Raw genomic sequence first — 15,865 nt, forward strand, 5'->3', positions numbered from 1 at the left:
ACAAAATCCCATGTTTCATAAAATTTAGTTAAAACTTGAGTTTGTCTTCCTAAACAATCTGTGTTGTAAAATACTCTCAAAGCTTTGAAAGTTTTTTAATAACAGGAGTTACTGTATGTTTCATAGGCTTATTGCAGTATCTTGTATCTGAAGCCAACAATGCAGATCATTCTGAGAGGACAAAAAGTGAAAACACAGCTTGTTTCCAAAAGCCTTGCCTTCATTGAACGCGACATCTATAGGCCAAAATTTTTGAATGTATCCTTTGCTAATACTTACATCATTGCATGCTGAATTTAATGATTGGGTTTTTTTTTTTTTCTTTTAATGTAATCTGTCTAGATTCTACTCTGTATGTTGCACTTACAGTCATGGGTTGGGGATTTTTGGTTTGGTTTATTTTTTTGTTCGGGGGAGTGTTGCTGTCTGTTTGTTTTTTCATACTGAAGGAATTATCTCAATATAAAGAAAGAAAAGAAAAGGCAAACCAACCAAACCCAAGAATATATTCCATGACCCAGTTTAGAGTGGCTATTCACAGTAGCTATGTTTTCGTGTGACATGAGATTAACTAGAATTTTCCTTAATACCTGGTAAAAGGCTAAAACTGTAAGAATTACTTTTGGATTTAACTGCAGAAACAAAGATCATTATGGAATAATGATGTACCATAAAAACAGACTCATCAAAGCTTACGAAAGAGTTGGCTGTCAGTTAAAGGTAAGGAATTAAAGCTCAAATATATATAGTAACATCTTTAGAAATCATTTCCACTCAAATGCTGAATGAAAAAAAATATAGATGGAAACTAGAATATTGATGTGTCCTTCATAAATCCATTTTTTAAAGTTTGGTGGTGTTTATAAGTTGTATTATATGCCACTGTTTCAGTATTTGTTTTTTGTAACAAGGCTTGATACAGAAAATATGGGCCTGAGCATACTTTTTCAGGATAAAAAGAGGGGTGGAACAGAGGGAGGATCTTGCTCAGGGGGAGTTTGTTTCTAGAGGTTTCTCTTGGAGAGAAGTCGTAAGACAGAAAATTGGTTTTAGCTAGTATATATATCTTGTAATTTCTCCTGACAAACTCTGTTTTCTCCAAATCTTAATTTCTTTCAGGCAAACAACATGGGTGTTGGTGTGGTTGGGATTATTGAATGCAACTTCCTCAAACCAACTCATAACAAACAAGATTTTGACTACACAAATGAATATAGGTAAATGTACATTTTTATCTGGACTTTTTATTGAGTAGCGTTGTTCACTGAGAAGTACTTGATAGTAAAGGCTTCTTCTTTTGTAAGTAGCACAATAAAAGCCTATGTTCCATCATTACACTGCATGACTGCTTTGAATAGTCATACTGCGTTGTGCAGTCAGTGAAGTCTGGACTATCACAGTCATCATTTTAAAGCAAGTGCCCTGAAAGTGGTTGGTTGCAATTTTAACTGCTTGCTGATTGTAAAATGAGCACAGAGTAACTCAGTGAGATGTGGGTATTCCTATGGCGTATAACTAAATTTTCAATACATTAATCCTATTAATTTTTTTTCATATTTTTTGTTGTTGTTTGGATATTTTTGAGTTCTACATTTTTATTTCTTTCCTAAAAGAACTTGGATGCTCTCAAGTACTCTCCTACTTGATAGCTCATTTAAAATACTTGACATCCTGAGGGCAGCAGTGACTTGGGACATTGCTTTGCGTGGAGTTTTTATTTCTAATTCAGGATTGCCACTTTTTCACTTACCTGTATCATCCCATCAGTCAATATCTAGTGTGGTATTTCCTGTAGTTAAACTGTGAACAGGATTGGGAATCTATCCTGATTTAAAATTTCCAGAGTTTATAATTGGTTTTGGACTAGGTGAATTTCCTAGTCTGTTTACACTGCTCTGCTGTGAGTCAGTCGTGCTGGCATTGTGGAAAGAAGTGTATGAGGGAGGAAAGGCTAGAGAGGATGAGTTACCTGAGCACTTTCCAGGCTGAGGTATAAAAGCTGTTCAAGGAATATTTCCTGAGTACAAACCCTGAGAATTGTTCCTCTCTATATTACTTACTTTCCTTACATGATGGCAAGGCTGTTTTCCATGCTGTTTAATGTTAAGGGATATGAGGAACAGCTGACTCCTTCAGCATCTTTGTCCCAGGACTCCCTCCTGCCAGCCACTGAAGCCCAGCCTGAGGACCCAGGGTTTCCACCTAGGCTGAGGCACACAAATTTTTGCACGTTGCCGTTTACAGGTTCAACCAGTAGTGAAGCTCAGTTCAGGTCCCGGAGACATGCATGAAGTACACTGACATGACTGGTTACACAGACTGCCACAAATACGGTGCACCTATATATAGGAGTTGCCTAAAGCACAGACAGCCAGGTCTTCTTCCAGCTTTTCATCTAATAGAGGTAGAGGTAGAAGCTCCCTAGGGAAGGCCACATGCATGACAGTTCACAAGCAGGTTATTGTCTTTGTTAATGGCAATTGGTTAGGTTTTACGGCTCTCTCTGCTTGTCTGTTTCCCTTTCATTATACTCCCAACTGAAAAAATAAACATTCTCACACTTCAGTTATCCTTACCAGTTAGTGTGAGTGACCAGGTGTGTTCTTATCACTGCCTCCATTATCAGTAAGGTTATTGAGGTGCTGGAGCATATCCAGAGAAGGGCAGTGAGGTTTGTGAAGGGCCTACAAGGAGCATCTGAGGGGTATGGGGTTGTTAGCCTTGGAGAAGAGGAGGCTGAGGGGAGACCTCATTGCTCTCTACAACTAGGGAGGTTAGACCGAGAAGTGGGCCAGCCTCTTCTTCTTGATGGCAAGTGACAGGACTACAAAGAATGGTTTCAAGCTGCACAGAGGAGGTTTAGGCTGGATATTAGGAAATACTTATTCACTGGAAGGATTATCAAACATTGGAATGGTCTTCTCAGAGCAGTGGTGGAGTTGCCATCCCTGAGGTGTTAAGTGACGTGTGGACGTGGTGCTTAGGAGCAAGGTTTAGCAGTGACCCTTTGGTGCTGCATCAGGGGTTGGACTGAATGATCTGTGAGGTCTCTTCCAACCAGATATGTCCTGTGATTCTGTCTCTGTATGTACTTTCTTATAGCTCCTTTGACCATATGCACTTGAAGGAGAAGACACTTTCCTTCTATGCGCCCTGACGCTTGCTTTCGGTGCGGACTTAGAATTGTAGGATGTTGACTTGCAAACATAGGTGCGATGAACTTTGGCAGAAGTCATTATCTTCTTCAAGCTGCATGATTTGTCCTTCAGCCTGTTGTGCTTCAGCTTCCACTGGTGTCATAGTCTGAGGGGTCCTAGGTTCCCCTAGGAAAACTACAGTGATCAAGATTCATCCCAGGGGATGGATCTGGGCGTTCCAGAGATGTTGTAATGTTACTCTATTCCATCTTCCAGTATCACAGCTTCTAAGCCTGGCTGATGTTTCTCTTGCTCTCTCTCTTTCCTTTCTCCTCTACTCCACATCTCTCTCTGGGAAGAGCGTGCATTCCCTCTTATCTCATGGTTTGTGTGGAGGAGATGGCTACTAGCTGGCAGGGAATTTTGAACTGCATCATGTGGCCTACAGAGGCCTTGTAGGCCTGAGATGGGGAGGGGGCAGTTATGGCCTACTCTCAGGCCTGCTGAGGGTGGAATGGATGGAGAATTCTAGATGGATTTAGTCTGATAGACTTGGCTTAGCTTGGTTGTATTCTTTCCACCTGATTGTCTTTTTGCATATATGCACTAGTAAATAGTCTCTCTCTTTAAAATTCAAATCAGTCTGCAGTATTTTCATTCTTACTCTCTAAAAGGGCTGAGTCACCTCTCATCCAGTGCTGAGTAGCCTGTGGCCTCAAACTGCAACTGGCAATCTGAACTGTCTATACAACACCTTTCTTGAAATGTTGATTTGTATGAAGCTCTGCATATAAGGATTAGAACAACACCAGAGTGCTGTAATAAACAGAGCTGTTAATTGCAGCAATTGAGGGGCTATAGCAAGATAAATCTGGTCATTCTTGCTGTTGAAACACCAGCCCTCCAGAGGCAGATCAGCAAGACCAATAGCTGCTACAGTCACTGCCTGTGTCTTGAAATGGTACTGAGTTTGTGCTGTTCTGCCAGCTTTAAGCAGCTCCAGCGTTTCTACCACCATTGTGCTAACAACACCGTTAATGAGAATACCTGGTAAAGCAGATCAGGGAACTGGTCAAAATGGAAAACAGCTTGTGTTGTTTATTTCAATACAGGTGTTCCCTGAACCATTTCTTGTCCAATAGCACTAATGGCTCGCTTGGCATGGGGAAGGATTTGGGATGCCATAGGATAGTAATTTGTGTTGACCAGGGTTCATGCTATGTTTCCATGGGCTGGCACAGTGAGCATTGAATGCATTTTTTTGTTTCCTTTTAAAAACTCTTGTAATGTGGGCATAGGAACATCACATTTCAAAGACTTTCTATAAAGGTTTTTCTGAAAAGATTTTTAGAAAGTAACTTTGGAGCTTAAAACAGGTCATAATACTTGATACTGTGATTTCATGATCAGCATAAGCTCACCTGCCTTCTTCCCTCTTCAGAACAGCAATGTGATACCATCTCTGCATTGCTCCTCATTTCTACCCTTGTGGCATTTGTGGGTTTTTTGGGCAGAATTTGATGGCTTGTGTTCAGATGCGATCTAGCTTGAAACTCTCTAGGTCAGGCTAGTTCACTGCACAGACATTTGTGTTCAGAAGAGGTTGTGGTGTAGATGTTGAAATAGGCCAGGCAGGGAGGGGCTGAGTTTCAAGCTCTGGGTACCTATCTGCTTTACTCTGAGGTAAATTCAGCTTGGAGGCAAGAGGCAATCTTACCTCTGTATCACCTGTGAGTCTTGTTTTTCTTCTGACGCTGCTCACTTCTACGTGTCCTAGCTCTAGGAGTCATTGAACTGTCTTATGAGATCTGTTCAGGAAACATCCAGCTAAAAATTAACCTAGGATAAAATTGATCTGCTCCTGGTCTGCAGGCAGATTTTATACTACTTAATACTACATTAAAGTGATTATATGTTTGAAGTCTCCGTGTAGTAGTGTTGTATGTCAGCTTGGAGTAGTCATGAAGTTAGTGGATATACAGGATAATCAGTCAGATACACAGCTGGGTACTAGATTGATAAGAGTTAGTTTTGTGCCTGTTTATGACTGAGATTGAACTAGAGAGATAGCTTCAGGGTTTGCACTGTACATTCATAGTCAGTAGTCTTGATTTTAGTCTTTGTCTATGCTCCAATTCATATTCCCAATAATTTCTTTGCTGACAAACACAACTTCTGACAATTCCTAATTTCTAGGGTTTTCTTAAAGTAAAAAGCTTACTGTTGCACAAATAGAAATACTACTGCTTATATATTTTTGTATTTATTCTTTCACCATAAGGTTCTTTCTGTGCTAGGATTTGATTATTAAATGTGCTCTTTCAACAAACCCCTTTGTTTTTAGGCTTACAATAGCAGCATTAGGAGAAAAGCTTAATGATTACTGGAATGAAATGAAAACTAAGAAAAATGAGGAATATCCGTTAGCTTTGCCAGTCGAGGAGATACAGTGAGTATCACTTCTTAATAGAAGAATTATACATACTGTCATTACTGTTTTACACTCAGTGATAAAAATGAACTTTTCACATGAATGTTCTGTACATTTTTTTCCATTACAGAAAACAGCCTGACCAGACATGGGTACAGTGTGATGCATGTCTGAAATGGCGGAAGCTGCCCGATGGAATAGAGCACTTGCCAGAAAAGTGGTACTGCTCCTTGAACCCTGACCCACAGTTCCGGTAAAACTGGATTTTAATGAATGTCTAAATACTGCTTTTAGTTCATATTTAATCACCTGTTATAAACATGAATGTTTCTGTTATCTTATGGTTTAATTGTTGGGTTTTGTTGTGCCTTCCTTTTTTCCTTCTTAACTTAGGAATTGTAATGTGCCAGAAGAACCAGAAGATGATGACCTAATACATCCTACATACGAGAAAACGTACAAGAAAAAGTGAGTATCAGAGATTTTCCTAAAAGTCCCTAAACACTAGAAAAGGAATGTGAAAACTAAATTCATTGTTATGCAGTCACCTGTGGTATAATTGCAGCAATATATCCAGCCAAAGACTAGTGCCGTGAAATAAAGACTTGATCGTAGCAGTGAATAAACTAATAGCACTGTTCTTTTCTGTGTTACTAGCATGGTGGCATTGCATTCAAATTTCTGTCTTTGCATTCTAAGTAAAAGCTAGTGAATGATAATGAAAGCAGCCTCTCATTTAATAATGAGGAGAACAATGCAGCAACTGGTGTTCAAGTAGAGTGGCATCATTTCATAGTAGATAAGCAGTGTGAGGATACTTTGGGGTGTTAGAGAAGCAAACTACTAGGTCTGTTAGGTGACCCTGCATGTGTAAGCATTTCTTCAAGGTCTGCTTTGAGCAGCTGAATACCTCAGTGTATTTGTTTAAGAGGATTCTGGCTAGCATTCTAGAAGTGAGAGTTTGGGGGGGTTCTTAGTTTTTCAAAATAAATTCTAGAGAGAATTTGTTTGAAGCTAAACTATTTAAGCAGTGCTGGATTCTAAGTTCATTCAGAAAAAATTCATTCAATAAATCAGAACATGTTCATTAGAATTTTCTTGTATCTAGCTGAGATAAAGACTATTGTGTTTGCTTTTTAGATTTTGAGGTTGGTTTGGTTTTACAATAAGTCATCAGTTTTAATCTAAGCTCTTAATTTATTTTTCCTTGCTGCTGTGCAGAGACAGAGAAAAACTGAAGAAGCGTCTGGAGTACAGCCATCAGGTAACTCCTGAAGTTGATAGGAAACTGACTTGGGTTGCATAGTTGTTTTTGCTGGCAACATTATGCAGTTCGATTGACTAGGTCGAACTTTGAGTTAGTTTGCTTTAGCTAGTGGCCAACTGAGCAGTTTAAATACCTGATATGTTTTGATGGCTGCAAGATTATGGTCAGTACTAGTAAAGGAAAAAATCCCCATCTTTGCTTTCTGGCAGTTGAAAATACATCATTGCTTTCTATGTAGTGCTTTAATAATAGTTTGAGAGGAGCAAAGCCCTCTCACAAAGTAGTTCTGGATGTCAGTCACTCATGTAAGACAGACTTGTAGTATCAGTACTTTTGCAAGGGGGCACTCAAATTCAAATCAGATGCAGATGCAAATCAACGTGGTTGAGTTAGGAGAATGTGCTGTAATTTGGAATCAGATTTTCCAAGTGTGATTTAGCTTAAGTTGCTTTTAATTTGCTAGTTGCTTTCAAATTGCTAACTTAAGATCATTCAACTTCTGGAGAAAAGATTGCCCGTGCTCGTTTAGTCTATATACTTCATTGTATTAACTTTTCTGCCATTACTTTGACCTAAGTACAAAAGAAATTTCTAGAAGTATTGTTCATTTTAGGCAAATATTTTAGACAGAGATGGCCGTTCCATACTTTGTGTATGATGATCAGACTTCAGACAGGGATACAGGTTGGGAAAAGCCCTTGCTTAAGACTTTACACAGTACTTTAAACCAGCTGTATCTAGAGAAAGACTTGTATGATCACAAATCTGCCTTCTGACAGCAACAGATCTGTGCATGGAGTATGTAGCTAGTATACAGTCTTCAAAGTGCTCTGATAAATCTGTCGGAAGTCTAATTGTGGTATAGAACTTGCTGCTTTCTAGTGACTTATGTCTTAAACCAACATGAAGGAAATGCTTCACATACATCAGTAGAGTTTTTGGAGGGGAGCAGTTTTGCACTTGAAGTTAAGAAAGCTGGGATTTGTGATGTGGAGTATACTTTGTTTTTTATAGTGTAAAGTACTTAGCCTGGGTTCAAGGAGATCTTTGTAATATACCAAAAAATTGTTGATCAGAATTTTAGGTGTTGGCAGGTAGTTAGGAAAACCTACTCTGACAAATTTACTGATGTCTGTTTCTTCTCATTCATAACTAACATTACCTTACAGATAAGTAATGAAATGTTTTTAAAATCACCTGTTTCTTCAAGTAAAGACTTCAAAACGTTCTCAGCTGTGAGTGTAAAGGAAGCTGTTCCAAGAACACTTTTACCAGAAACATCAAATACTTCTGTAAAGAGGCCTATTTTTATTTTAAATAGATCAGTATCTTCACCTCATTGTGATTCTGACAACAGGTTAGTATGCCTGTACAAAGTGGATTTCCTCTTCATTTCTAGAATTAGTAACTTGTTAATGAAAATCAGGGTGTTGGGTGTAGTCTTGTCTTCAGGTGACAGCTGCCAAAATTCATGTTACTTTAGGAAAAAAGATTAATGGTATCTATAAACCTTATGAAGTGCAAACAAGCAAAAGTGATTGGTGGTTTGCCTGCATAGGAAGACTGTACTGTATTAACCACACTGCAGTATGTTTTACTTAACATGTGTTGGTTAAGGTGCAGGAATGATGTTCCTGCAAATACTGATCAGAGTCTGTTTCAAAATAGCGTGTGAAGGTAATAATTCAGTGTTTGAATGTTCTGCCACTTGTTTCTACAGGAAAGGAATTTACTCTGGCTGCATGTCTTAAAACACTGTGTGAGGAGACATCTCTTTCTAGTTACCAAGTGGGAGTTTTTAAAAGTGCTTATAGAAACACTAAACATTTTTTAAAAGAAATGGCTTTGCAGTATTTGAGCAATACAATAATCACTGTAATATCTTGCTTTTCAGTCTTAAACGGAGGACACTTAGTTGTGTGACGCCTGTGTCTTTAAAAACCCCTCGATTAAATGACAGTACATTCAACAGCCATCATGATGATGATGATGTCATTATTTTAGAGGAAAGCAGTACTCCGAAGCCTTCAGCAGATCCCGATACTGCCCCCACAGTAAAACCTGAATGTATTAATTTAGATCAAGAGGAGAAGCAAAAGGAAAACTGTGGTGTCAGAGAATCTTGCAGTGCAGCTACTCCAGAATCAAGAAGTGAACAGCTGACCTCAGCAACACAGACAGAGCTCCAAAACGTAGTTGTTAAAAAAGAAGAGGTGGAAGATGACGCTAACATTCCCATTCCCAGGGCAGAGATGGAAACTGAACAGCACAGTGTTAATGATGTTTCTGAGTCATCTGTAGATCTTGCAAATGAACTGAAAAATCAGCTGCATTTAGCAAACCAAGAAAAAGAGAGATACCAAAACAAGTGTGAAGCATTAACCAAACAAGTAGAAACACTGGAAGAAAGGATTTTGGAAATGAATAACAAATGTGTAAAAAAAGAAATGTGCCATCAGTCAACTGAGACAGTTTCCTTTGAAGAAGAAAAGGTTAATGAAAAAAGCTTGGCCGAAGTGACCGTTCTCTATGAACAGGCCTTAGAAGAAATAGCAAAATTAAAGGAACAATGCAGTGCCCTCCAGAACCTAAAAACTGAATGCAGCAAGTGTGCTGATGGTGAGAGTAAGAGTGAGGTAGATGAAATTGCTGTGCAACTGGATGATGTTTTCAGGCAACTGGACAAGTGCAGCATTGAAAGAGACAGATACAAAAGCGAGGTATGTTTGTTAAAACAGCAGTAATCCCTCAAAATAAAATAAAAAAGTTTTTTAATGAGCAGTTCCTAGCAGTTCTACTGCACATGTTGTATAGTTCGGTGCACTAACTAATCAAACCACCAAAAAGGAGGAAGAAACACTAAACTAGCCTAGGTGCTTTTGGCTTTTTTTGCTTCCATATACAGAAATGAGCAAACCAGAGAGAGGCTGCAGAGCTCTGCATGTCTCTGACTGCAAGAGAATTACAGAATCGTTTGTTTAGGAAAAGACCTTTTAGATCATCTAGTCCAACATTGAAAGACTGAGCAGGCTTAGGGGGAGCATAGACATACTGGTTCAGCTGACAGGTGGCCATTTTAAAGCAGTTTGTCTAGGTTGTACCTTCACACCTGACTGAAAAGTTAATTAAAAGCCATCAACAAAGTTAAATGATTTAAATTTGTGCAAATTGCCATATTTTAATCCACCACAACTTGATAGATAAAAATATTTTTATTCCCTTGGCAGATCGAACTACTGGAAGTGGAAAAAAACCAACTTGCCTATCAATGTGAAGAACTCAAAGTGGAAATCGCACAGTTAAAAGCTTCAATTCCGCAAGCGGTAGCACATGCAAATGATTCTACCACCAGTAATGTAGAAGAATCTGTAAATTTTTCTGATGGAGAAAGGTACCAGTTTTGTTCTTCCTAGATTGTTTCAAGCAAGATTTTGGATGGCTGATTGTATCTGAAATGTCTTGATGAAGGTTGTGTGTGATAATCATATAATAAATTCCTTTCAACTGCCTTTTGTGACTTCTAACTCGGTATCTTTTTATAAAGAAATGGAGTTCATTTAATTTTTTTTATGATTTACTTTTTTTTTTTGAGCAGGGTTGGACATTGCACAGTAGAATGCCACATTAACGGTTCTTAAAATATTAAAAATGTCACAATTTCTAGACAACTTGAAGAATAAGGAGAGAGGGAAAGGAGGCAGTAAAGCGGGTGATCATTAGCTTATGCTGTGTAGATTAACTTCTATTTTGTATTCTGTTTTTCTTTCTTGGATCAATAGTACTCTGTGGAAAGGAGTTTAGGTTTGGTTTTGAAACTTACCTTTCCTATAAGAACTTCTTGCTGCAGACTAATCCTACACTGGGTTGTGTCCAGAGTGTATCTTTGAACTAACCAAGAATTTAAACTTACAAATAGAGAGCTTACAGATCTTAGAAAAAGAGCTAACACACAAAATAAGTTTACATACTAGATGGAAGCAGGGATGAGCAGTCCTGAAGGAATATAGGCACACTGTCTGGCCATGTAGGATAGAACTGAAAGGCAGAACTCAGCTGGAGTTAAAACTGGCCAGGCCTAATGAAGGACAACCAAAAGACCTTCTGTAAGCACAGCAGCAGCAACTACTGAAAAAAAGGGGAGCCTCCTTCTCAGTGGAGCAGATGCTTGGTAGCACAGAACATGAGGTATGAGAGGCACAAGTTACTGAGGTACTGAGTATTTGGTGAGATCTGCCTTCTGGCTGCTAGGTCCCAGAGCCAAGTGGTAATCTTGGTGAGTGAAATGTTCATTACCTGTAACAAAAAGTGACTGAATTAGAGGACCATTTAAGCAAATCTGACATACACAAGGCCATGGATCCAAGTGTGCTGCTGGCTAATTGATGGAGTTAGCCTTGCAATGAATGATATTTCCAAAAGGTTGTGGCAATCATGGTTTCTGATGCCTGGAAAAAGGGAGTCATCATGTCCATATTTAGGATGGGCAGAAAGGAAGATCTGAACTACAGGCTGGTCAGTGTAGCTTCAGTCCCTGGGAAGACCATGGAGAAATCTGCTTGGAAGCCACCTGCAAACCCTGATAGTCAAGGTAATTAGGAACAGCTATTGTGGATTTACTGAGGGCAAAACATGCATTTGCAACCTCATTGCCTTTTACAATGAGATGGCTACCTCTGTGGACCTTCATTTTGGCAAAGCTGACAATGTGGACTGTTATATCATGATTGTGAAGTTTGAAGGTGTGGTTTGGATAGGTAAACTAGTAGATAGATCTCAAAACTGGCTGGACTGCTGAGCAATATCGAGGACAGTAAAGGTAAATGCCTTTGTTACAGCCCTAGATGATTGAGCAAAATGAACTCGGATTCACGATGATATCAAATTGGCAGGAATCATTGATACTCTGGAGGGTAGAGGGACTGTTGAGACCTTTTCAAGTTGGAGAAAAGAGCTGAAAGGTACCTCATGGGAATACAGCAAAGGCAGCTGCCATATTCTGCACCTGTGTTGGGAATATGCCATGCAGGTGAACAAGATGGAGATTGTTCATAGGAAAGTAGTTTATAAGAAGATGGCTTGTGATGCTGGTGGACTGGGAGTTTAGTGTGTCAGTAGTGCACTCTTGCAGTGGGAAAGCCCAGCGCCTGCTGGGCTATAAGGGCAAGAATTCAGCCAGCAATTTGAGGCCAGTGATTCTTCTCTACTCTTGGTCACTGTAAGACCAGACATGGACTGTTGTGTCCAGTTTAGGGCTTCCTGGCACATGAGTGACACTGGCATATTGGAGAAAGTCTTCAGAGGGGCTGTCAAGATGAATAGGGATCTAGAACATCTGGCATAGAAGGAGAAGTTGAAGGAAGTAGCCTTACAGAGTGGGTTACCTTGAAATCCTGTTGCTCTCTTCTGCTGCCTAATGATAGTGTGGAAAAGATGAAGCTAGCTTCTTACAAGCACCATGACAGAATTGAGATAATAGACACAAGCTGCAACAAGGGAAATACTTTCTAAATATGAAAGTAAAAATAAAAATGTTCACAGTAAAGGTAATCAAACTCTGGAAAAGTGACCCAGGGAGATGGTGGAATCTCTGTCTCTGGCGGTTTTAAAAACACAAGAAGGTTCTGAGAAACCTGATGTGAATTAGCCCTGCTTTGAATGTGTGTTGGAGAGGAGGGAGAATGGTCTGAATGACTTCCAGCGACCCCTTGCAATCTGACTTCTTTTTTTTTCCTTCTGTGGTTCAGTCTCCCCTTTATCTCCCAACATTTCATTTTCTTCTTGCAGCATCTAACTTGTGCTTTCTAAAAGAATTAGGAAGTATGTGCAGGACTTGTAAGTAATGCTATGAGTATGTGATGGCACTATGAAGACTGGCTGTTGGAGATGATAAGGGAAATGATGGTAGAAGGAAGTGCTCAAGGGAAAGGATGAGTGATTTGGAAGCAATTCAGTCATGAAGAGAATAGAAAGGAGATCCAGGAAAGGAAGCAAAAAGATGAAGAGTAGCATTTTCCCTGTGTTTACAACTCTTATTTCCTATTCATATTTCACTGCCTTTGGACAAACTAATTTCTCTTGCCTTTTCTTCTTATTTTGTTGGTGGTAGTAGTTTGTGCTTCTAAACATATAAAAATACTGGGGTTTAATATTGCTTTAAGAAATAAAAAGGTAATTATCTTGGTGCAGCTTTAAGTGATCAGCTTTTTATTGGTTTGTGGAAATCATGTATAGAGCCTTTCCAATGCAGACTCTTAGTCTGGTTTTGTTAAATAAAGGGCTGTGTATTTTAACATAAAAAATCATGTGTGTCTAATCATATCTTAATTATTTTTTCACAGCCTGAAACTACGCTCTCTTCGAGTGAATGTTGGACAGCTTTTGGCTACCATCATGCCTGATCTGGACTTGCAGCAAGTAAATTACGATATTGATGTAGTAGATGAAATTTTAGGGCAAGTTGTGGAACAAATGCATGAAATCAGTAGTACTTAATATCTTAAGATTTTAGCGGATTCTTACTTGATCTTCCACTATAACCTTTGTGTAGGTTCAAAACTGTATATACTGCTTCTTCACTTTATATATTTGACATAGTTTGATCTATAAGTGTATATACACTACACGTTTAGATGTTCCCACAGATGCAGTGGGTGTTATTGTCACTTTGTCTTAAAAGAGCACTGTCAATATTGAACAACACTGATGTACTTAATTAAGGATTTTGCTTTTAAAACGCATTTGTAATTAAATTTGCAAATATTTTTATTATTAGGAATCTTAATACTTTTCTACAAAAGCTTTTTCGTTGACTTTTGCTCTTATATAACCATTAATACTTGTAATTATTTCCTCTTCTACAATCTAAATGGAATATATAAAATGCAAAAAAGAACCTTCCTTGATTTCCTTCTCAAAACAAACTAGTGGTGTTCTTGTATACTACAGTATTGTTTCATTACTATCAGCAATGTTGTATGTTGCATTAATGGGATAGAAGTGTAACTAGTTGATGAAAACTTTGGCCACATGGGTAATATTTGTGTTCTACTAGCAAAATAAGAAAAATTCTTTAAGGATTTTGTCTTGACAGCTTAGGATCTTTGACTCCCTTCTGATATTTTTTTTTACATTGCTGAAGAACATTATCTGTACAATAGTTTTGCAGCATAAGCAACGCTAAGGGATACGGCTAGGATATTTCAGCCTTTTCAGTGATGGAAACCATATGCTTGTTTGTGTTCTTGCTTATTTGATTGTTGTTTCCTACATGCAAAAACCTGTTTGTATTTGAGCACCAGAAAGATCTTGAGTTCTACCCTATTTGAACACAGTGGTGCTGGTCCAGTGCCAGTACACAGCTTCAGTAATCATACAGCTCTTGCCTGCTCTTCTCCAAGCTGATGGAATGGGAAGCAGTGTTGTGAACCATTAGAGAGAACAAACTGGGATGGCATATCAAAGCTAGGTAGGATTCCTGGGCAACCTCTGCTCTGCATCAAGTACCACTTCCTTGAGACTTGAAGGCTTTTACCCAGGAAAGCCCAGTGCTAAACAGGATTGACACAGAGGTTCTGTGAAGTATACAAACTTTTGTATGTATCATCTCAAAACAAATCAGTGCAGTGTTAAACTTCGAGTTCTGCCTTGAAATACTTCAGGCTGAGATGTAAAGGAGCAGAGATTGATCTCTGAAACTTACCTTTGTATCAGAATGAACCACGCTGAGTACAAATGAGTCAGACTAATAAATCCTTGGTTAACTAGTTGACTAGAAGTATTTGAAAAGGAGGTGTTTCTGTATCTGTGGTATTAACTACGACAGGGTGAACTGAAGCTGAAAATGTTCAAATCTAACTTGTTTATGCTATCTTAGAGTTTAGACAACTTTTATTATAGGTAAGATAGGGGAGTCACTTTCCCCCTCCTTTTTTTTTTTTTATTCTTTTTTAAAATGTTTTATAGTGACTCTTAAGCCACTAGTTCTGTGCCGTAACACTCATGCAAAAACTTCCTGGAAGAAATGAAACATAGAAACGTAGCTGTTAGAATGGTGACAGTATTGTTAGCCATCTGCATGTTTTCCTTTCAAAGTCAACGGGAATGAGAGGAGAGGTGGCAAATGCAGTACATCTGCCTTTTACTCTGTGGTGGTATGTGTCATGATCAAGAAAAATGATGCTTGCTTTAAAAAAACATATATAAAAAAATAAAATCATGAAATGGTGTTCAATATGTTCATACCTAGGAAGTATCTCTTTTTTTTTCCTCATAAACCAAACATTTTTTGGCTTTTGCACTGCTGCAGTCCTGATTTAATTAGGTTACGCTCCTTTTTCTTGTAGTTCAGTCAGATTTGTTTGATGGACAGTATTTCAATTTCGAGATGCTATACATTCTGATATGCCAATAAAGGTAATGCAATACTGTTGTACTTCAGAATGGATAAATTGAATGTTTGATTTTTGAAAAGGTGGCTGTATTATAACCGTATGACTTGTTAAAAGTTTCTGGTTTCCATTTATTGGTGTGTAGTTTTTGATTCCTTAATCATTATTTATTATGTTTCATCAGACTCTAGCTGAATTTCTTATAGACTGGGGAAACAAAGCTCATGTCTATATTAAACATGGCCACTTTACCCTGTACATTTACACTTTGGAGAGCAGTTGACTAATGGAAATGGGTTTTATTTACTTGTTAAAATGTATTTTTTGTAAAAAATATGGAAAAAAAATATAAATCTGAGTTTGCTGGATCAAAACTTGTATGTGATCAAATGCAATGTTTTGTTTATAAATAAATACTATGCAGAATGGTTACGACTTCTGACTTGCTTTGAGTAGTTGGGCATTGCAAGAAGGATGCTTCAGTCTGCTTTTGAGCAGAAGACTTGGGGACACCATTCATTGCCCTTAGGCCAGGTCCCGTGGTGGAGCTCCAGCTCAGCTGCCAGGCTCTGCCACTTCGGAGAGTCTCTTACCCGTCCCAGAGTTTGAGACGAGACTCAAGGCCTTGTCGCCTCTCCCTCCC

General features: G+C 38.6%; 1 protein-coding gene across 1 annotated transcript in view; it reads left to right on the top strand.

Moving 5' to 3' along the window:
- MORC3 (MORC family CW-type zinc finger 3) overlaps nucleotides 1–15,657 on the top strand; it is a 36,752-nt gene extending 21,095 nt beyond the window's left edge. Inside the window, exons 7-17 of the mRNA XM_064152499.1 lie at nucleotides 127–258; nucleotides 601–720; nucleotides 1,120–1,217; nucleotides 5,482–5,586; nucleotides 5,699–5,821; nucleotides 5,962–6,036; nucleotides 6,790–6,832; nucleotides 8,005–8,192; nucleotides 8,730–9,555; nucleotides 10,063–10,226; nucleotides 13,174–15,657. Coding sequence (XP_064008569.1) covers nucleotides 127–258; nucleotides 601–720; nucleotides 1,120–1,217; nucleotides 5,482–5,586; nucleotides 5,699–5,821; nucleotides 5,962–6,036; nucleotides 6,790–6,832; nucleotides 8,005–8,192; nucleotides 8,730–9,555; nucleotides 10,063–10,226; nucleotides 13,174–13,327 — 2,028 coding nt within the window. The 3' untranslated portion in view covers nucleotides 13,328–15,657. The remainder of the gene's footprint in view (nucleotides 1–126; nucleotides 259–600; nucleotides 721–1,119; nucleotides 1,218–5,481; nucleotides 5,587–5,698; nucleotides 5,822–5,961; nucleotides 6,037–6,789; nucleotides 6,833–8,004; nucleotides 8,193–8,729; nucleotides 9,556–10,062; nucleotides 10,227–13,173) is intronic.
- Nucleotides 15,658–15,865: the final 208 nt, after the last annotated feature.

The sequence above is a fragment of the Pogoniulus pusillus genome, chromosome 12, assembly GCF_015220805.1.
Source record: "Pogoniulus pusillus isolate bPogPus1 chromosome 12, bPogPus1.pri, whole genome shotgun sequence".
NCBI lineage: Eukaryota > Metazoa > Chordata > Aves > Piciformes > Lybiidae > Pogoniulus > Pogoniulus pusillus.